Below are 22,070 nucleotides of genomic sequence, written 5' to 3' on the forward strand. Positions count from 1 at the left end.
CCAGGGCCCTTCCTGCCCCATGGTGGAGATCGGGGACCACCTCACCCCACTGGAGAGCCTGCTGGAGCGGGCTAGTGCCATCGAGGGGCAGCTGGCCCAGGTGAGAGCCCCGCGGCCACCTAGGGACCCCCGGGGGACCCCCAGGTCCCCACGGCCACCAGGAGCTCCGTGGGGACCAACAAGGAGCCCCCAGGTCCCCATGGCCACCAGGAGCTCCATGGGGAGCCATAGGGAACCCCCAGGTCCCCACGGACACCAGGAGCTCCATGGGGACCCACAGGGAACCCCCAGGTCCCCACGGCCACCAGGAGCTCCATGGGGACCAACAAGGAACCCCCAGGTCCCCACGGCCACCAGGAGCTCCATGGGGACCAACAGGGAACTCCCAGGTCCCCAAGGCACCCAGGAGCTCCATGGGGACCCACAGGGAACCCCCAGGTCCCCACAGCCATCAGGAGCTCCATGGGGACCCACAGGGAACCCCCAGGTCCCCACGGCCACCAGGAGCTCCATGGGGACCCACAGGGAACCCCCAGGTCCCCACGGCCACCAGGAGCTCCGTGGGGACCCACAGGGAACCCCCAGGTCCCCACGGCCACCAGGAGCTCCGTGGGGACCCACAGGGAACCCCCAGGTCCCCACGGCCACCAGGAGCTCCATGAGGACCCACAGGGAACCCCCAGGTCCCCACGGCCACCAGGAGCTCCGTGGGGACCCACAGGGAACCCCCAGGTCCCCACGGCCACCAGGAGCTCCGTGGGGACCAACAGGGAACCCCCAGGTCCCCACGGCCACCAGGAGCTCCGTGGGGACCCACAGGGAACCCCCAGGTCCCCACGGCCACCAGGAGCTCCATGGGGACCAACAAGGAACCCCCAGGTCCCCACGGCCACCAGGAGCTCCGTGGGGACCAACAGGGAACCCCCAGGTCCCCACGGCCACCAGGAGCTCCGTGGGGACCCACAGGGAACCCCCAGGTCCCCACGGCCACCAGGAGCTCCGTGGGGACCCACAGGGAACCCCCAGGTCCCCACGGCCACCAGGAGCTCCGTGGGGACCCACAGGGAACCCCCAGGTCCCCACGGCCACCAGGAGCTCTGTGGGGACCCACAGGGAACCCCCAGGTCCCCACGGCCACCAGGAGCTCTGTGGGGACCCACAGGGAACCCCCAGGTCCCCTCGGCCACCAGGAGCTCCGTGGGGACCCACAGGGAGCCCCCAGGTCCCCACGGCCACCAGCAGCTCCATGGGGACCCACAGGGAACCCCCAGGTCCCCACGGCCACCAGGAGCTCCATGGGGACCAACAGGGCCACTCACAGGTCCCCACGGCCACCAGGAGCTCCATGGGGACCCACAGGTCACCCATGGGTCCCCACGACCTCCCAGGTCCCCAAAGCCACCACACCCCATGGCCCCACATCCCTAGGGGATGGATCCCACCATGGGTGTCCCCCTCTCCTGGGTCACCCTGGGGTGCTCCGTGTCCCCACGTCTTCTCCCACCCCTCCATCCATGTCCCCACATCTTCTCCCACCCCTCCGTCCGTGTCCCCTGGGACGTGGGAAGGGGAACAACACGGAATGGTGGCCCCACTGAGCCACCTCCTGTCCCTAAGGGTGAGGAGAAGCCCTTCACGGAGGTCACTCATGGCCACACGGGAGATGCCGTTGCCGCCGGCCACCAACCCCTCAAATTCCTCCGCCAGGTAACGGGGAACCCCAAGACTGGAGACCCTGTCACCCAACCCCAACCAGACCCCGTCAACCAACCCCAACCAGATCCCATCACCAAACCCCAACCAGACCAATCAACCAACCCCAACCAGACCCCATCACCGAACCCCAACCAGACCCATCACCCAACCCCAACCAGACCCCATCACCCAACACAACCAGACCCATCACCCAACCCCAACCAGACCCCGTCACCCAACCCCAACCAGACCCATCAACCATCACCCAACCCCAACCAGACCCCATCAACCAACCCCAACCAGACCAATCAACCAACCCAACCAGACCCCATCGCCCAACCCCAACCAGACCCATCAACCAACCCCAACCAGACCCCATCAACCAACCCCAACCAGACCCCATCAACCAACCCCAACCAGACCCGTCACCCAACCCCAACCAGACCCGTCACCCAACCCCAACCAGACCCGTCACCCAACCCCAACCAGACCCCGTCACCCAACCCCAACCAGACCCCGTCACCCAACCCCAACCAGACCCGTCACCCAACCCCAACCAGACCCATCACCCAACCCCAACCAGACCCCGTTGCCCAACCCCAACCAGACCCTTCAACCAACCCCAACCAGACCCCGTCACCCAACCCCAACCAGATGCCATCACCCAACCCCAACCAGACCCATCAACCAACCCCAACCAGACCCATCAACCATCAACCAACCCCAACCAGACCCCGTCACCCAACCCCAACCAGATCCCACCACCCAACCCCAACCAGATGCCATCACCCAACCCCAACCAGATGCCATCACCCAACCCCAACCAGAGCCCATCAAACAAGCCCAACCAGACCCGTTAACCAACCCCAACCAGACCCATCACCCAACCCCAACCAGACCCATCAACCAACTCCAACCAGACCCCGTCACCCAACCCCAACCAGACCCCGTCACCCAACCCCAACCAGACCCATCAACCAACTCCAACCAGACCCCGTCACCCAACCCCAACCAGACCCCGTCACCCAACCCAACCCAGTCATCCCACCCCCCAACCACCAAACCAGGTGTTGGGCTGCAGATGGGTCCAAGCTCCTCAGCCCCCTGGGGCCGTGGTGTGTGGTCAGTGTAGGAGGGGTTGTCACCATGGGGTGGTTGGATCCCCGCAGGTGGCAGCCATCTGCGCCTACCCCGAGCTGCTGGATGCTGAGCAGATGCCAGCAGATGCCAAGGATCGCGCCGGCCGCATCCTGAAGGTCCTTCATGGTGGCAGCGCAGGTACGAGATCGATGGACAGGGGGTGGACCTCCCCCTGGGTGGGTTGGGTGGATTCGGTGACGTCGTTTGTGTCCCCAGGGGCCTACAACCTGGAGTACGTGACCAACACGGTGACCAAGAAGGTGGCCCGGTACCTGGAGCGAAGGGACGGTGGCATCGCCAGCGACGCCCGCTGCATCGTCCCCGTCAGTGGCACCGCGGCCGCCGTGGTGGTGAGTGCGGCCAGGGGAGCGGTGGTGGCATCTCTGCGGCCGTGGGGACATCGAGGACGCTGCAGTTAACACAAAGCTGATCCCAGCACCAAGTCCCAACCCGATCCTATCGCCCGACCCCATCAACCAACCCCAACCAGATGCCATCACCCAGCACCAACCTCTGAACCCAACCCAGATCCCATCACCCAACCCCGACCTCCCAACCCAACCTAGAACCCAACCCCATCACCCAACCCCAACCAAATTCCATCACCCAACCCCATCAACCAACCCCAACCAAATTCCATCACCCAACCCCATCAACCAAGCCCAAACAGGTCCTATCGCTCAACCTCAATCTCCCAACCCCAGCCAGAGCCCGACATCCAACCCCAACCTCAACCAGATCTCAACCTCCCAACCCCATCAACCAACCCCAAACAGATCCCATCACCCAACCCCAACCTCCCAACCTAGATCCCATCACCCAACCCAGACCTCATCACCCAACCCCAACATCCCAACCCAACCTAGATCCCCTCACCCAACCTCAACCTCCCAACCCAATCTAGATCCCACCACCTACCCCATCACCCAACCCCGACTCAACCTTGATCCCCTGACCCAACCCCAACCTCCCAACCCCATCAACAAACCCCAGATCCCTTCACCCAACCCCATCCTCCCAACCCCAACCAGATCTCAACCTCCCAACCCCATCAACCCAACCCCAACCAGATCCCCTCACCCAGCCCCAACCTCCCAACCCAACCAGATTCCATCACCCAAGCCCATCAACCCAACCCCAAACAGATCCCATCATGCAACCTCAACCTCCCAATCCCAACCAGATTCCATCACCCAACCCCAACCTCCCAATCCCAACTAGATTCCATCACCCAACCCCAACCAGATCCCAACATCCAACCCCAACCCAACCCAGACCTCATCATCTAAACTCAACCTCCCACCCCAACCAGATCCTCTCACCCAGCCCCAACCTCCCAACCCAACCAGATCCCAACCTCCCAACCCCATCAACCCAACCCCAACCAGATCCCATCACCCAACCCCAACCTCCCAACCCCAACCAGATCCCAACATCCAACCCCAACCCAACCCAGACCTCATCATCTAACGTCAACCTCCCACCCCAACCTAGATCCCTTCACCCAACCCCAACTTCTCAACCCAACCTAGATCCCATAACCCAGCCCCAACCTCCCAACCCCAACCAGACCCCGTCACCCAACCCAGTGGCTCTTCCCACCAGGACATGATCTCCCTGGTGGTGGATGAGACGGCGGCTCTGCCGACGGCCGTGCTGGTGCCGGTGCCGGGTCCCCGTCTCCTGGTGGCGGCGGCGGAGCTGGCGGGAGCCGCGGTTGTGCCGTACCCGCTGGCCGAGGAGCGCGGCTGGGACGTGGACGGGGACACCGTACGGCGGGCGCTGCGGGAGGCGCGGGCGCGAGGCCACCCCAAGGTCCTCTGCGTCGTCAACCCCGGGGACCCCACGGGTGAGTTGGAGTGGGGGGGGGGGGGGGGGACACGCGACACCCGCCGGGACTCAGTTTCCCCTCCCGAGGAGACGCGGGTGGTGCCTCCAGGCCTGGTGGGACACGCGTGGTCTCCTCGGGGCAGGGCACGTGCTGAGCCGGGAGAGCATGGAGAGCATCATCCGGCTGGTGGCCGAGGAGAACCTCCTGCTGCTGGCGGACGAGGTGGGTGCTGGGTGGGGCTGGTGGGTCCGTGTCCCTCATGCTGGTGTCCCTCATGCTGGTGTCCCTCATGCTGGTGTCCCCTCAACCCTCGGTGCCGTAGGTGCAGCAGGAACGAGCCTTCCTCCGCGACCGCCCCTTCCTCTCCTTCAAGCGGGTGCTGTGGGAGATGGGCCCCCCGCTGGTCTCCACCGTCCAGCTCGTGTCCCTCTACTCCCTCTCCAAGAGCTTTGGGGGGTGAGTAGCCACCCCTGGAACCCCCAGGTCCCCCCCCCCTTCTCCAGCCCCCTCCACCCCGCTGCTCCCCCAGGGGAGGCTTCCGAGCAGGTTTCTTGGAGCTGGTGAACATCGAGCCGAGTCTCCTCAAGTGCTTCTACACGTGGGGGTTGTCCATCTACCCCTCCATCCTGGGACAGGCCATGCTGGATGCGGCCATGGAGCTCCCCTTGCCCCACGAACCCTCCTACCAGGCCGTGGAGGAGGTGGGTGGTGCCGGGTGTCCTTCCCACAGCCCGGGGTTGCGGGACCTCTTGGGCCTGCTGGTGGCACGGGGAGGATGTGCCCATCTCCATCCCCATCTCCATCTCCATCTCCCTCATCTCCATCTCCCTCATCCCCATCTCCCTCATCCCCATCTCCCTCATCCCCATCTCCCTCCATCATCCCCCACCTCCATCCCCATCATCTCCATCCCCATCATCTCCATCCCCATCATCTCCCTCATCTCCATCTCCATCTCCCCCATCTCCATCATCTCCATCCCCATCATCTCCCTCATCTCCATCTCCATCTCCCTCATCTCCATCTCCCTCCATCATCCCCCATCTCCATCATCCCTCATCTCCCTCATCTCCCTCATCTCCTCCATCTCCATCTCCATCTCCCTCATCCCCCATCTCCATCTCCATCTCCCTCATCCCCCATCTCCATCTCCATCCCCACCATCTCCATCCCCACCATCTCCATCCCCATCATCTCCCTCATCTCCCTCATCTCCATCTCCCTCATCTCCATCTCCCTCATCTCCATCTCCCTCCATCATACCCCGTCTCCCTCATCTCCATCCCCATCATCTCCCTCATCTCCATCCCCATCATCTCCCTCATCTCCATCCCCATCATCTCCCTCATCTCCATCTCCATCTCCCTCATCTCCATCTCCATCTCCCTCATCTCCATCTCCCTCCATCATCCCCCATCTCCATCATCCCTCATCTCCCTCATCTCCCTCATCTCCTCCATCTCCATCTCCATCTCCCTCATCCCCCATCTCCATCTCCATCCCCACCATCTCCATCCCCACCATCTCCATCCCCACCATCTCCATCCCCACCATCTCCATCTCCCTCATCTCCATCTCCCTCATCTCCATCTCCCTCATCTCCATCTCCCTCATCTCCATCTCCCTCCATCATACCCCGTCTCCCTCATCTCCATCCCCATCATCTCCCTCATCTCCATCCCCATCATCTCCCTCATCTCCATCTCCATCTCCCTCATCTCCATCTCCCTCATCTCCATCTCCCTCATCTCCATCTCCCTCATCTCCATCTCCCTCATCTCCATCTCCCTCATCTCCATCTCCCTCATCATCCCCCATCCCCATCATCTCCATCCCCATCATCTCCATCCCCATCATCTCCATCCCCATCATCTCCCTCATCTCCATCTCCCTCATCTCCATCTCCCTCCATCATCCCCCATCTCCATCATCCCCCATCTCCATCATCCCCCATCTCCATCATCCCCCATCTCCATCATCCCCATCTCCATCCCCATCTCCATCCCCATCATCTCCCTCATCTCCATCTCCATCTCCCTCATCTCCATCTCCCTCATCATCCCCCATCTCCATCATCTCCATCCCCATCATCTCCCTCATCTCCATCTCCCTCATCTCCATCTCCCTCATCTCCATCTCCCTCATCTCCATCTCCCTCATCATCCCCCATCTCCATCATCTCCATCCCCATCATCTCCCCCATCTCCATCATCCCCCATCTCCATCATCCCCCATCTCCATCATCCCCCATCTCCATCATCCCCCATCTCCATCAATCATCCCCCATCTCCATCTCCATCCCCACCATCTCCATCCCCACCATCTCCATCCCCACCATCTCCATCCCCACCATCCCCATCCCCATCTCCATCTCCATCCATCCCCATCATCCCCATCATCTCCATCTCCATCCCCACCATCTCCATCCCCACCATCTCCATCCCCACCATCTCCATCCCCACCATCTCCATCCCCACCATCTCCATCCCCACCATCTCCATCCCCATCATCTCCATCCCCATCATCCCCATCCCCATCTCCATCTCCCTCATCCCCATCCCCATCTCCATCTCCATCCATCCCCATCATCTCCATCCCCATCTCCATCTCCATCCATCCCCACCACCTCCATCCCCACCACCTCCATCCCCACCACCTCCATCCCCACCACCTCCATCCCCACCATCTCCATCCCCACCATCTCCATCCCCACCATCTCCATCCCCACCATCTCCATCCCCACCATCTCCATCCCCACCATCCCCATCCCCGTCTCCCCCTCGGCCTCCCCCATTCCCACCTCCGTGTCCCCCAGCACCGCCAGGTTCTTCTCCACTCCCTGGCCCACAACTCCCGGCTGCTCCAGGAGCTCCTGGGCCGGGCGCCCGGCATCTGCTGCCACCCCGTGCAGGGCGGCTCCCGCGCCTTCCCCCGCATCCAGCTCCCGCCCCGCGCCCTGCGCCGGGCCCAGGTGACCCCGCGGGGGACACGGGGGACACCGCGGGGTGGGGAACCCTGGGACGGGGGGTGTCCTGGGGACAGGAGCCCACCCGGGGACGTGGGACAGCGAGGGAGGGTGGGGAACCCTGGGGCCGTGGGGCATCTTGGGGACAGGGGGTGTCCTGGGGATAAGGGGTGTCCTGGGACATGGGGCATCCTGGGGACATGAGGGGACATGGGGTGTCTTGGGGACACGGAGTGTCCTGGGACCTGTAGTGTCGTGGGGACATGGGACATCTTGGGGACATGGGGCATCCTGGGGACATGGGGTGTTATGGGGACGTGGGGTGTCTTGGAGACATGGGGTGTCCTGGGACATGGGGCATCCTGGGGACACAGGACATCTTGGGGACAGGGGGTGTCATGGGGACATGGGATGTCCTGGGACTTCGGATGTCCTGGGGACATTGGACATCTTGGGGACATGTGGAGTCCTGGGGACACGAGGCATCTTGGAGACATGGAGTGTCCTGGGACATGGGGCGTCCTGGGGACATGGGACATCTTGGGGACCTGGGGCGTCCTGGGGACATGGGGTGTCCTGGGGAAATAAGGTGTCTTGGGACATGGGGTGTCCTTGGACATGGGACATCTTGGGGACGTGGGATGTCCTGGTGACTTGGAGTGTCCTTAGGCATGCAACATCCTGGGGACATTGGGTGTCCTGGGACATGGGGTGTCATGGGGACATGGGACATCTTGGGGACACGGGGTGTCCTTGGACATGGGGCATCTTGGGGACATGGAGTGTCCTGAGACATGGGGGATCTTGGGGACATGAGGGGACATGGAGTGTCCTGGGACTTGTAGTGTCCTGGGGACATGGGACATCCTGGGGACATGGGGCATCCTGGGGACATGGGGTGTCCTGGGGACATGGGGCATCCTGGGGACATGGGCGTCCTTGGACATGGGGCATCTTGGGGACACGGGGAGTCCTGGGGACATGGGACATCTTGGGGACACGGGACATCTTGGGGACACTTAATGTCCTGGGGACATGAGGTGTCCTGGGGCCATAAGGTGTCTTGGGACATGGGGTGTCCTGGGACTTGGGGCGTCCTGGGGACATGAGATGTCCTGGTGACTTGAGGTGTCCTTGGACATGGGACATCTTGGGGACATGGGGTGTCCTGGGACTTGGGGCATCATGGGGACATGGGTTGACCTGGGGACATGGGACATCTTGAGGACATGGGATGCCCTGGGATGTGGGACAGGAGCCCTCCTGAGAACGTGGGTCACCATGAGAGTATGGGGCACCCTGGGGACGTGGGACATCTGAGGGACATGGGACACCACGGGAGATGGGACATCAACCATCCAGGGACCACGGGACCTCCTGGAGCAACTGTGGGGCAGGAGCCCTTGCCGGGACAGCGTGTGGGGCTGTCCTGGAGGTCCTGGAGACACCCTGGGGACCTCCCCCGTCCCTTGTCCCGCAGGAGCTGGGCCTGGAGCCCAATGTCTTCTTCTGCCGGGAGCTGCTGGAGGCGACCGGGATCGCGCTGGCCCCGGGGAGCGAGTTTGGACAACCGGAGGGGACCCACCACGTGGGGTACGGGGAGGGTGGAGGGTCACGAGAGGAGCTGGGTGGGTGGTTGGCTTGGATGGTGGTTGGTGGTGGGTCTGGTTGGGGTTGGGTGACGGGGGCTGGGTTGGGTTGGGATCTGGCTGGGGTTGGGATCTTCTCGGGGTTGAGAGGTTGAGGTTGGGAGGTTGGAATCTTCTTGGGGTTGGGATCTTCTTGGGGTTGGAATCTTCTTGGGGTTGGAATCTTCTTGGGGCTGGGATCTTCTTGGGGTTGGAATCTTCTTGGGGTTGGGATCTTGGGGTTGGAAGGTTGGGATTCAGCAATGGGAGATGGTTCAGGTTGGGAGGTTGGGATCTGGCTGGGGTTGGAATCTTCTCAGGGTTGAGAGGTTGAGGTTGAACAATGGGATCTGGTTCAGGTTGGGAGGTTGGGATCTTCTTGGGGTTGGGATCTTCTTGGGGTTGGAATCTTCTTGGGGCTGGAATCTTCTTGGGGTTGGGATCTTGGGGTTGGAAGGTTGGGATTCAGCAATAGGAGCTGGTTCGGGTTGGAAGGTTGGGATCTGGCTGGGGTCGGGATCTCCTCGAGGTGGAGACATCAGCGTTGGGACCTTGGGTTTGGAGTTGAGGATCATCAAGGTTGGATAACGAGGGCTGGTTGGGGCTGCGAACTGGCCTGGTCATGGGGGGCAACTCCAGCTTTTGAGGGGTTGAACTTGGCCAACGGGGACGTCCTGGATGGTGGGATCCACCACGTCCCTTCCAGGTTGTCCCTCCTGCTTCCGGCCGCGACGCTGGAGCGGGTGCTCCTCACCTTCACCGGCTTCTACTCCTCCTTCCTGCGCGACTTCTCCTGACGTGGGGGTCCCCCTGGACCCCTGTCCCTCTTCCAACCTCATTAAAGCCCCCCTAGATGCCACCACGTCTCTTCTTGCCCCCCACGGGGAGCCCTGAGGGCTTCGTGTCCACCAGCTCAACCCGTGGTGGCCCCCGTGGGTCTCGGAGAGGACGCGTCTCCACCTGGCTGGTCACTACCCTTTTATTGGAGGGGTCTCCAAGGTGGGGACCATCCCATCCCACCATGGCGGTGCCGTCCCCACCAAGGGACACGGGGACCAGCCCCGGGACACTGGGAACCCTTGTGTCCCCGCCTTGAGAAGGCACCAAGAGGTTGAAGGCACTTGGAGGAGAGGCCACCAAGACCATCCGGGACCGGTGGGGAGTGCGGGGTGGTTGGTGCCGGGAGGTCCCAGGGTTGGGGGACGTCGGCGTTAGGAGTAATCCTGGACGAACTTGGTGTAGAAGGCGCTGAGCTTCTCCAGGAGGAGCTGAAGCTTCTCGGTGGGAGGCAGGATGGTCATCCTGGGGTGGAGAGGGGACCTTGGCACCGGGGAGGGCGGTGTGGGGCCACCCCACAGCATCCAAACCCCACCTCTGGACCCACCACAAGACGTCCACCACCCTCCACCCAACCAAGACTCCTTCTCCTGCCATCTTCTCAAGGTCCCGTGGTGGAACCTCATCATTTCCTCCAACCCTGACCCCCAACAAGTCCCTCAATGTCCTCCAACCAACCCATCAATCACCCAAGACCCCTTCTCTTGCCACCTTCTCAAGGTCTTGTGGTGGAACCTCATCCTTTCCTCCAACCCTGACACCCAACAAGACCCTCACCACCCTCCACCAACCCAAGATCCCTTCTCCTTCCACCTTCTCAAGGTCCCGTGGTGGAACCTCATCCCTTCCTCCAACCCTGACCCCCAACAAGTCCCTCATTGTCCTCCAACCAACCCATAAACCACCCAAGATCCTTCCTCCTGCCACCTTCTCAAGGTCCCGTGGTGGAACCTCATCCCTTCCTCCAACCCTGACTCCCAACCAGACCCTCAATGTCCTCCAACCAACCCATAAACCACCCAAGATCCTTTCTCCTGCCACCTTCTCAAGGTCCTGTGGTGGAACCTCATCCCTTCCTCCCACCCTGGACCTCCAAGACTCACCGGAAGTGGAAGGTCCCTTGCCGTTGTCCGAAGCCACTGCCGGGCACCACGCAGATCCCGGTCTCCTCCAGGAGTTTGATGCAGAAGAACATGTCTGGGGCCTGACCCTGGGCCTGGAGACACCCCTGGGGCTCAGCACCACGACCCCGAGGGCTCAGCCCCACAGGTCACCTCAAACACCGCTGGGACCGTGGATGGTTGGAGGACACCTCAAAGAACCCACAGCCCATCTCTGACCCCCAAGAAGCCCCTCAGCGCCCTCCACCCAACCCATCAACCGCCTAAGACACCTCCTCCTGCCACCTTCTCAAGGTCCCATGGTGGAACTTCATCCCTTCCTCCAACCCTGACCCTCAACAAGCCTCCTTAAGACCCCTTCTCCTTCCATCCACCACCCCACAACTGGGAAGAGGGGTCTTGGGTGAAGGATCCAGTCCTGTGGTGGAACCTCATCCCTTCCTTCCCCTGAAACCTCCATCTCTGACCCCCAACAAGCTCCTCATTGTCCTCCAACCAACCCATAAACCACCCAAGACCCCTTCTCCTGCCACCTTCTCAAGGTCCTGTGATGGAACCTCATCCCTTCCTTCAACCCTGATCCCCAACAAGCCTCCACTCAACCCATTACCCACCCAAGACCCCTTCTCCTGCCACCTTCTCAAGGTCCCGTGATGGAACTTCATCCCTTCCTCCCACCCTGACCCCCAACAAGCCTCCACTCAACCCATCAACCACCCAAGACCCCTTCTCCTACCACCTTCTCAAGGTCCTGTGATAGAACCTCATCCCTTCCTTCAACCCTGACCCCCAACAAGCCTCCACTCAACCCATTACCCACCCAAGACCCCTTCTCCTTCTATCTTCTCAAGGCCCCATGGTGGAACCTCATCCCTTCCTCCCACCCTGACCCCCAACAAGATCCTCATTGTCCTCCACCCAACCCATCAACCCCTTCTCCTGCCACCTTCTCAAGGTCCCGTGGTGGAACCTCATCCCTTCCTCCCACCCCGGCTCCCAACAAGACCCTCACCACCCCCTCAACCCCTTCTCCTGCCACCTTCTCAAGGTCCCGTGGTGGAACCTCATCCCTTCCTTCCCCTGAAACCTCCATCTCTGACCCCCAACAAGCTCCTCATTGTCCTCCAACCAACCCATAAACCACCCAAGACCCCTTCTCCTGCCACCTTCTCAAGGTCCTGTGATGGAACTTCATCCCTTCCTCCCACCCTGACCCCCAACAAGCCTCCACACAACCCATCAACCACTCAAGACCCCTTCTCCTACCACCTTCTCAAGGTCCTGTGATAGAACTTCATCCCTTCCTTCAACCCTGACCCCCAACAAGCCTCCACTCAATCCATTACCCACCCAAGACCCCTTCTCCTACCACCTTCTCAAGGTCCTGTGATGGAACTTCATCCCTTCCTTCAACCCTGACCCCCAACAAGCCTCCACTCAACCCATTACCCACCCAAGACCCCTTCTCCTTCTATCTTCTCAAGGCCCCATGGTGGAAACTCATCCCTTCCTCCCACCCTGACCCCCAACAAGATCCTCATTGTCCTCCACCCAGCCCATCAACCCCTTCTCCTGTCACCTTCTCAAGGTCCCGTGGTGGAACCTCATCCCTTCCTCCCACCCCGACTCCCAACAAGACCCTCACCACCCCCTCAACCCCTTCTCCTGCCACCTTCTCAAGGTCCCATGGTGGAACCTCATCCCTTCCTTCCCCTGAAACCTCCATCCCTGCCCCTCAACCAGCCCCTCAGCACCCTCCACCCGACCCCTGGACCACCAAGGACCTCGGCGGCGGCCACGGCGCGTGGTGGGAGGTGGATGCGGGGGAAGGAGTACATGGCGCCCTGCACGGGGTTGCAGCGGATGCCGGGCGTGCGGTTGAAGATCTCCTGGGTGAGGCGGGCCCTGTGGGCCAGGGCGCTGAGCACCTCCTGCTTCTCCTGAGGGGACACACGGGGTGGGGATGTGTCTCCATCCCTTCCCATCTCCATCTCCATCCCCATCTTTATCCCCATCTCCACCTTCATCCCAATCTCCATCCCCATCCCCATCTCCATCTCCATCTCCATCCCCATCCCCATCCCCATCCCCATCCCCATCCCCATCCCCATCTCCATCCCCATCCCCATCTCCATCTCCATCCCCATCTCCATCTCCATCCCCATCCCCATCTCCATCTCCATCTCCATCTCCATCCCCATCTCCATCTCCATCCCCATCTCCATCTCCATCCCCATCTCCATCTCCATCCCCATCCCCATCTTTATCCCCATCCCCATCTCCATCCCCATCCCCATCCCCATCCCCATCTCCATCTCCATCTCCATCCCCATCCCCATCTCCATCCCCATCCCCATCTCCATCTCCATCTCCATCTCCATCTCCATCTCCATCCCCATCCCCATCCCACCTCCATCCCCATCCCACCCCGCACCTTCATGAAGAGCTCGTAGGAAGGTTCTCCAGGCTGTGGAGGGTTAATGACCGTGTCCAGCAGGATCTGCCCGGGCACGGGTGGACACAGCCTCACGGACACCAGCTTGGACAACTGCTGCTTCACCTCAGGGTCCATGTTCACCACCTCCACGTAGCCGCTGCGGAAGCCGCACCTGGAATGACGTGACCCATGGCAGATCCCACCAGGACATGGTGGGAGAAGCCAGAGGGACCCCACGGGGTGGTGGCATCTCCATCTCCACCTCAGGGGATCCAGGGGGTGGTGGCATCACCATCTCCACCTCAGGGGATCCATGGGGTGGTGGCATCACCATCTCCACCTCAGGGGATCCATGGGGTGGTGGCATCACCATCTCCACCTCAGGGGATCCACGGGGTGGTGGCATCACCATCTCCACCTCAGGGGATCCATGGGACGGTGGCATCACCATCTCCACCTCAGGGGATCCACGGGGTGGTGGCATCACCATCTCCACCTCAGGGGATCCACGGGGTGGTGGCATCACCATCTCCACCTCAGGGGATCCATGGGGTGGTGGCATCACCATCTCCACCTCAGGGGATCCATGGGGTGGTGGCATCTCCATCTCCACCTCAGCAGCTCCATGGAATGGTGGCACCACCATCTCTACCCTTGGACACGTGTCCCCATCCCAAATCCGTGACATCCCTTGGAGCCAGGGGACCACGACCACCCACAGGGGGGACAGTGACCAGGGGTTGGAGGGGAGCCGGGTGGTGGGACTCACTCTCCCATGAAGCCCTTGGAGACGGAGTGGAAGGAGGCCAGCTCCACCGCCTCGGAGTAGGGCGGCCCCATCTCCATCAGCACCTTCTTGAAGGAGTGGAAAGCCGAGCCCTCGGCGTAGACGTTGTCCTGGTAGACCTGAGGGGTGGCCAGCGGGGGGTCAGCCAGATGTTGGGGTTCTCCCAAGGTTGGGGGCCACCCCACAGGTCCCACTGACCTCGTCGGCCATGAGGAAGAGCTTCTCCTCAAAGGCGAACTTGATGACGTCCTCGATGCACTGACGGCTCTGGACCTGCCCTGGGGGACACGGCGGGAGGGGACATCACGGTCCCAGCGGTGGGTTGGGTTGAGGAGCTCCCAGAGGGCCCAGTCCAGAGGTCCCAGTCCAGTCTTGGGGACCTAGTCCAGTCTTGGGGTCCCACTAGTCCAAGCCCAGTCCTGGGGTCCCAGCTCAGTCCAGGACGTCCCAGTCCTGGTGTCCCAGCCCAGTCCAGGAGGTCCCAGTCCTGGTGTCCCAGCCCAATCCAGGAGGTCCCAGTCCTGGTGTCCCAGCCCAATCCAGGAGGTCCCATTCCTGGTGTCCCAACCCAGGAGGTCCCAGTCCTGGTGTCCCAGCCCAATCCAGGAGGTCCCAGTCCTGGTGTCCCAGCCCAGTCCAGGAGGTCCCAGTCTTGGTGTCCCAACCCAACCCAGGAGGTCCCATTCCTGGTGTCCCAGCCCAACCCAGGAGGTCCCAGTCCTGGTGTCCCAACCCAGGAGGTCCCAGTCCTGGTGTCCCAACCCAACCCAGAAGGTCCCAGTCCTGGTGTCCCTGCCCAGTCCAGGACATCCCAGTCCTGGTGTCCCAGCCCAACCCAGAAGGTCCCAGTCCTGGTGTCCCAGCCCAACCCAGGAGGTCCCAGTCCTGGTGTCCCAGCCCAGTCCAGGAGATCCCAGTCCTGGTGTCCCAGCCCAACCCAGGAGATCTCATTCCTGGTGTCCCAACCCAACCCAGGAGATCCCATTCCTGGTGTCCCAGCCCAACCCAGGAGGTCCCAGTCCTGGTGTCCCAGCCCAACCCAGGAGGTCCCATTCCTGGTGTCCCAACCCAGGAGATCCCATTCCTGGTGTCCCAACCCAACCCAGGAGATCCCATTCCTGGTGTCCCAACCCAACCCAGGAGGTCCCAGTCCTGGTGTCCCAGCCCAACCCAGGAGGTCCCAGTCCTGGTGTCCCAACCCAGGAGATCCCATTCCTGGTGTCCCAACCCAACCCAGGAGATCCCATTCCTGGTGTCCCAGCCCAACCCAGGAGATCCCATTCCTGGTGTCCCAACCCAACCCAGGAGATCCCATTCCTGGTGTCCCAGCCCAACCCAGGAGGTCCCATTCCTGGTGTCCCAACCCAGGAGGTCCCATTCCTGGTGTCCCAACCCAACCCAGGAGATCCCATTCCTGGTGTCCCAGCCCAACCCAGGAGGTCCCATTCCTGGTGTCCCAGCCCAACCCAGGAGGTCCCATTCCTGGTGTCCCAGCCCAACCCAGAAGGTCCCAGTCCTGGTGTCCCAGCCCAACCCAGGAGGTCCCAGTCCTGGTGTCCCAACCCAATCCAGGAGGTCCCAGTCCTGGTGTCCCAACCCAGGAGATCCCATTCCTGGTGTCCCAACCCAACCCAGGAGGTCCCAGTCCTGGTGTCCCAGCCCAACCCAGGAGATCCCAGTCCTGGTGTCCCAGCCCAACCCAGGAGATCTCATTCCTGGTGTCCCAACCCAACCCAGGAGATCCCATTCCTGGTGTCCCAGCCCAACCCAGGAGGTCCCAGTCCTGGTGTCCCAACCCAACCCAGGAGGTCCCATTCCTGGTGTCCCAACCCAGGAGATCCCATTCCTGGTGTCCCAGCCCAACCCAGGAGGTCCCATTCCTGGTGTCCCAGCCCAACCCAGGAGATCCCAGTCCTGGTGTCCCAACCCAGGAGATCCCATTCCTGGTGTCCCAACCCAACCCAGGAGATCCCATTCCTGGTGTCCCAGCCCAACCCAGGAGGTCCCAGTCCTGGTGTCCCAGCCCAGTCCAGGAGATCCCATTCCTGGTGTCCCAACCCAGGAGATCCCATTCCTGGTGTCCCAGCCCAACCCAGGAGATCCCATTCCTGGTGTCCCAACCCAGGAGATCCCATTCCTGGTGTCCCAACCCAGGAGATCCCATTCCTGGTGTCCCAACCCAACCCAGGAGATCCCATTCCTGGTGTCCCAGCCCAACCCAGGAGATCCCAGTCCTGGTGTCCCAACCCAGGAGATCCCATTCCTGGTGTCCCAACCCAACCCAGGAGATCCCAGTCCTGGTGTCCCAACCCAACCCAGGAGATCCCATTCCTGGTGTCCCAACCCAGGAGGTCCCATTCCTGGTGTCCCAACCCAACCCAGGAGGTCCCAGTCCTGGTGTCCCAGCCCAACCCAGGAGGTCCCAGTCCTGGTGTCCCAACCCAACCCAGGAGGTCCCAGTCCTGGTGTCCCAGCCCAGGAGGTCCCAGTCCTGGTGTCCCAGCCCAGCCGTACCGGTGGGGTTTCCGGGGTTGATGATGCAGAGGACGCGGGGGCAGCAGTGTCTCCGTCCCTCGGTGACCGCGCGGCGCAGCTCGGCCACGTCCAGGGCCCAGCACTTCTCCTCGTCCAGGTAGTAGTTGAGCTGGACGGCGCTGAGCTCGGCGATGGCGGCCGAGTAGAGCGGGTACTGGGGGATGGGGATCAGCACCCCCGTGCGCGTCCCCCCCGAGCCCGACACCAGCAGCTTCAGGATGGACTGCGGGGAGAGAGGACGGTGAGGAACAGGGGGTGGTGGAGATGGAGATCATGGGAGGGGGAGGAACAGGGTTATGGAGATGGAGATCATGGGATGGTGAGGAACAGGGTTATGGAGATGGAGAACGTGGGAGGGTGAGGAACAGGATTGTGGAGATCATGGGAGGGTGAGGAACAGGGTTATGGAGATGGAGATCATGGGAGGGTGAGGAACAGGGTTATGGAGATGGAGAACGTGGGAGGGTGAGGAACAGGGTTGTGGAGATCATGGGAGGGTGAGGAACAGGGTTATGGAGATGGAGATCATGGGAGGGTGAGGAACAGGGTTATGGAGATGGAGAACATGGGAGGGTGAAGAACATGGTTATAGAAATCATGGGGATGGTGAGGAACAGGGTTGTGGAGATCATGGGATGGTGAGGAACAGGGTTGTGGAGATCATGGGATGGTGAGGAACAGAGTTATGGAGATCATGGGATGGTGAGGAACAGGGTTATGGAGATCACGGGATGGTGAGGAACAGGGTTATGGAGATGGAGAACATGGGAGGGTGAGGAACAGGGTTATGGAGATGGAGATAGAGATCATGGGATGGTGAGGAACAGGGTTATGGAGATCATGGGGATGGTGAGGGACAGGGTTATGGAGATGGAGAACGTGGGGATGGTGAGGAACAGGGTTGTGGAGATCATGGGGTGGTGAGGAACAGGGTTGTGGAGATGGAGAACATGGGGACAGCATGGGGACAGGGTGGGGCTTGGGACACCTTGAGGACAGGGATGATGGGGGCACTGGGACAGCATGGGGACACCAAGGGGACTCCGTGGGGACACCATTGGGCCACCAAGGGGACGGGGAGGATGGGGGCACTGGGACACCACGGGGACACCATGGGGACAGGGTGGGGACAGGGATGATGGGGACACCATGGGGACACCATGGGGACACCATGGGGACACCAAGGGGACACCATGGGGACAGGGATGATGGGGGCATTGGGACACCACGGGGACACCATGGGGACAGGGAGGATGGGGGCATTGGGACACCACGGGGACACCACGGGGACAGGGTGGGGACAGGGATGATGGGGACACCATGGGGACACCATGGGGACAGGGTGGGGACAGGGAGGATGGGGGCACTGGGACACCATGGGGACACCAAGGGGACAGGGAGGATGGGGGCATTGGGACACCATGGGGACACCAAGGGGACAGAGAGGATGGGGGCACCAGGCCACCACGGGGCCACCACGGGGACCCCATGGGGACCCCATGGGGACACCAAGGGGACAGGGAGCATGGGGCCACCGGGATGGCATGGGGACACCATGGGGCCACCAAGGGGACAGGGATGATGGGGGCACCGGGCCACCACAAGGCCACCACAGGGACCCCATGGGGCCACCAAGGGGCTGGGGCCAGCGAGGGAAGAGCCTGTTCCCGGTGCCGCTGGGGGCTGGCACTTGTCCCCGAGCCGTGGGGACAGCAGGGACACATCGTCCCCGATGCCACCGCCACCACCCCCTCCATCTTGGCAGCTCGGCGGTGGCACCGGTGCCAACGCCGGCGGCACAAAGGTGGCTTTGTGGTCACCGGCCGTGGGAAGGAGCCAGCAGGGGCCCCAAGGGAGGTGACATTGGGGGGGGTGACACACATAAATGATGTCCCCCGCCATGTCCTCGTACCACGATGGCGTCGCTGGCGCCGGTGGAGAGGAAGATGTCTCGGGGGTCGGCGTCGAGGCCGTCGCGGCGGAGGAGGAACCGAGCCACGTCCTGGCGAACCAGCTCGATGCCGGGGCTGGCGCTGTAGGCGCCTGGTGGAGGGGACAGCGACGGGGGTGACACCACGGGGCACGAGGGGGGACACGAGGCTGGCCGGCCCGGTGCCATCCCGTGCGGAGGGAGGTTATGGGGACACGGAGCGGGCGGTGGGGGCGCCGGGGAGGGCGTGGGGACATGGAAGGGAGAGGAAAGGGACACCAAGGGGACGCCAAGGGGACAACAAGGGGACAGGGAGGATGGGGGCGCTGGGACACCATGGGGACATCAAGGGGACACCATGGGGATAGGGAGGATGGGGGCACTGGGACACTAAGGGGACATCATGGGGACACCACGGGGACACCAAGGGGACACCAAGGGGACAGGGAGGATGGGGGCACTGGGACACCAAGGGGACACCAAGGGGACATCAAGGGGACACCATGGGGATAGGGAGGATGGGGACACTGGGACACTAAGGGGACACCACAGGGACACCATGGGGAAACCATGGGGACACCAAGGGGACAGGGAGGATGGGGGCACTGGGACACTAAGGGGACAGCATGGGGACACCAAGGGGACAGGGAGGATGGGAGCACTGGGACACCAAGGGGACACCATGGGGACACCAAGGGGACAGGGAGGATGGGGGCACTGGGACACCAAGGGGACACCAAGGGGACACCAAGGGGACAGGGATGATGGGAGCACTGGGACAGCATGGGGACACCATGGGGACAGGGATGATGGGGGCACTGGGACGCTAAGGGGACACAATGGGGACACCATGGGGACACCAAGGGGACATCAAGGGGACAGGGAGGATGGGGGCACTGGGACACAATGGGGACACCAAGGGGACACCAAGGGGACAGGGAGGATGGGGGCACTGGGACACCAAGGGGACACCATGGGGACACCAAGGGGACATCAAGGGGACAGGGAGGATGGGGGCGCTGGGACACTAAGGGGACACCATTGGGACACCAAGGGGACACCAAGGGGACAGGGATGATGGGGGCACTGGGACACCATGGGGACACCATGGGGACACCAAGGGGACAGGGAGGATGGGGCCACCATGGGGTCACCATGGGGACACCAAGGGGACACCAAGGGGACACCAAGGGGACAGGGATGATGGGGGCACTGGGACACCATGGGGACACCAAGGGGACACCAAGGGGATAGAGATGATGGGGACACTGGGACACCATGGGGACACCATGGGGACACCAAAGGGGACACCAAGGGGACAGGGATGATGGGGGCACTGGGACACTACAGGGACATCAAGGGGACATCAAGGGGACACCATGGGGATAGGGAGGATGGGGGCACTGGGACACCAAGGGGACACCATGGGGACAGGGATGATGGGGGCACTGGGACGCTAAGGGGACACCAAGGGGACACCAAGGGGACAAGGATGATGGGAGCACTGGGACAGCATGGGGACACCATGGGGACAGGGATGATGGGGGCACTGGGACGCTAAGGGGACACAATGGGGACACCATGGGGACACCAAGGGGACACCAAGGGGACAGGGAAGATGGGGACACTGGGACACCAAGGGGACACCATGGGGACACCAAGGGGACATCAAGGGGACAGGGAGGATGGGGGCACTGGGACACCATGGGGACACCAAGGGGACACCAAGGGGACAGGGAGGATGGGGCCACCATGGGGTCACCATGGGGACACCAAGGGGACACCAAGGGGACACCAAGGGGACAGGGAGGATGGGGACACTGGGACACCATGGGGACACCAAGGGGACACCAAGGGGACAGGGAGGATGGGGCCACCATGGGGTCACCATGGGGACACCAAGGGGACACCAAGGGGACACCAAGGGGACAGGGAGGATGGGGACACTGGGACACCATGGGGACACCAAGGGGACACCAAGGGGATAGAGATGATGGGGTCACTGGGACACTACAGGGATATCAAGGGGACATCACGGGGACACCAAGGGGACAGGGATGATGGGGGCACTGGGACACTACAGGGACACCAAGGGGACACCATGGGGACACCATGGGGACCCCAAGGGGACCCCAAGGGGACAGGGGTGACGTCCCCACCCACCGGCGCTGTGACCGGCGCAGGCGTCCAGCAGGCGTCGAGCGCGGCTCTTGGCGTCCTCGGGGATGGAGGGTTCGGACAGGAGCTCCGGGTAGAGGCAGAGCGCGGTGACCTTGGGGACACGCGGTTAGCACCCCCGGGGGTCACCCGGTGTCCCCAAGATGGTGTCACCAAGACGGTGTCACCCCCACTCCCCCTGGTGTCCCCCCGGTACCTGGCGGAGGAAGGTGATGGGTTTCTGTCCCATGGCGTGGGCATCGCCGATGTTGGCCTTGATGACCTCGGAGAAGGGCTTGGGGACACCCTGAGGGGACATCGGGGGTGGGGACAGGGGACAGGGCAGGGGAGAGGGGCAGGGATGGGGACAGCGGTGGGGACAAGGGACGGGGACAGGGATGGAATCAGAGATGGGGACAGGGATGGGGACAAGGGGCAGGGACAAGGATGGAATCAGAGATGGGGACAGGGACAGGGATGGGGACAAGGGTGGGGACAAGGGACAGTGATGGAATCGGAGATGGGAACAGGGATGGGGACAGGTGACAGTGACAGGGATGGGGACAGGGGACAGAAACGGGGTCAGGGATGGGGACAAGGGACAGGAATGGAATCAGAGATGGGGACAGTGACAGGGATGGGACAAGGACAGGGATGGAATCAGAGACAGGGATGGGGACAGGGATGGGGACAAGGGACAGGGACAAGGATGGAATCAGAGATGGGGACAGGGACAGGGATGGGGACAAGGGACAAGGACAGGGATGGAATCAGAGATGGGGACAGGGATGGGGACAAGGGACAGGGAGAGTGATGGAATCAGAGATGGGGACAGGGACAGCGATAGGGACAAGGGACAGTGACACGGATGGGGACAGGGGACAGAAACAGGGACAGGGATGGGGACAAGGGGCAGGGACAGGGACGGAATCAGAGATGGGGACAGGGACAGCGACAGGGACAAGGGACAGTGACAGGGATGGGCACAGGGGACAGAAACAGGGAGG

At 62.3% G+C, this 22,070-nt stretch overlaps 2 protein-coding genes across 2 annotated transcripts; one reads left to right on the plus strand and one right to left on the minus strand.

Moving 5' to 3' along the window:
- Nucleotides 1–10,114, plus strand: LOC138718664 (alanine aminotransferase 1-like). The gene is made up of 11 exons (XM_069853165.1): nt 1–100; nt 1,618–1,707; nt 2,865–2,973; nt 3,052–3,185; nt 4,441–4,684; nt 4,809–4,888; nt 4,989–5,122; nt 5,196–5,367; nt 7,482–7,637; nt 9,112–9,224; nt 9,966–10,114. Exons 1-11 carry the CDS (start codon nt 20–22, stop codon nt 10,054–10,056), a joined length of 1,404 nt encoding a protein of 467 aa, XP_069709266.1. The 5' UTR covers nt 1–19; the 3' UTR covers nt 10,057–10,114.
- A 110-nt stretch (nt 10,115–10,224) lies between these two features.
- Nucleotides 10,225–21,398, minus strand: LOC138719471 (alanine aminotransferase 2-like). Its single transcript, XM_069854822.1, has 10 exons — nt 21,281–21,398; nt 21,070–21,178; nt 18,889–19,019; nt 16,956–17,199; nt 14,640–14,719; nt 14,424–14,560; nt 13,652–13,826; nt 13,002–13,157; nt 11,200–11,312; nt 10,225–10,561 (listed from the first exon to the last, which is right to left on the minus strand). Exons 1-10 carry the CDS (start codon nt 21,380–21,382, stop codon nt 10,471–10,473), a joined length of 1,338 nt encoding a protein of 445 aa, XP_069710923.1. The 5' UTR covers nt 21,383–21,398; the 3' UTR covers nt 10,225–10,470.
- Nucleotides 21,399–22,070: the final 672 nt, after the last annotated feature.

This window comes from Phaenicophaeus curvirostris, chromosome 3, assembly GCF_032191515.1.
Source record: "Phaenicophaeus curvirostris isolate KB17595 chromosome 3, BPBGC_Pcur_1.0, whole genome shotgun sequence".
In the NCBI taxonomy this organism is placed as follows: Eukaryota; Metazoa; Chordata; class Aves; order Cuculiformes; family Cuculidae; genus Phaenicophaeus; species Phaenicophaeus curvirostris.

Bases quoted from the DNA above. Each gene is read 5' to 3' on its own strand.
- LOC138719471 (XM_069854822.1), bottom strand. From the start codon at position 21,382: ATGTCCCCTCAGGGTGTCCCCAAGCCCTTCTCCGAGGTCATCAAGGCC. The intron at 13,827-14,423 runs GTGAGTCCCACC...ACGTCATTCCAG, and splicing joins TCCAAGGGCTTCATGGGAGA to GTGCGGCTTCCGCAGCGGCT. The intron at 13,158-13,651 runs GTGCGGGGTGGG...GTGTCCCCTCAG, and splicing joins CCTACGAGCTCTTCATGAAG to GAGAAGCAGGAGGTGCTCAG.
- LOC138718664 (XM_069853165.1), top strand. From the start codon at position 20: ATGGTGGAGATCGGGGACCACCTCACCCCACTGGAGAGCCTGCTGGAG. The intron at 3,186-4,440 runs GTGAGTGCGGCC...TCTTCCCACCAG, and splicing joins GCACCGCGGCCGCCGTGGTG to GACATGATCTCCCTGGTGGT. The intron at 5,368-7,481 runs GTGGGTGGTGCC...CGTGTCCCCCAG, and splicing joins CCTACCAGGCCGTGGAGGAG to CACCGCCAGGTTCTTCTCCA.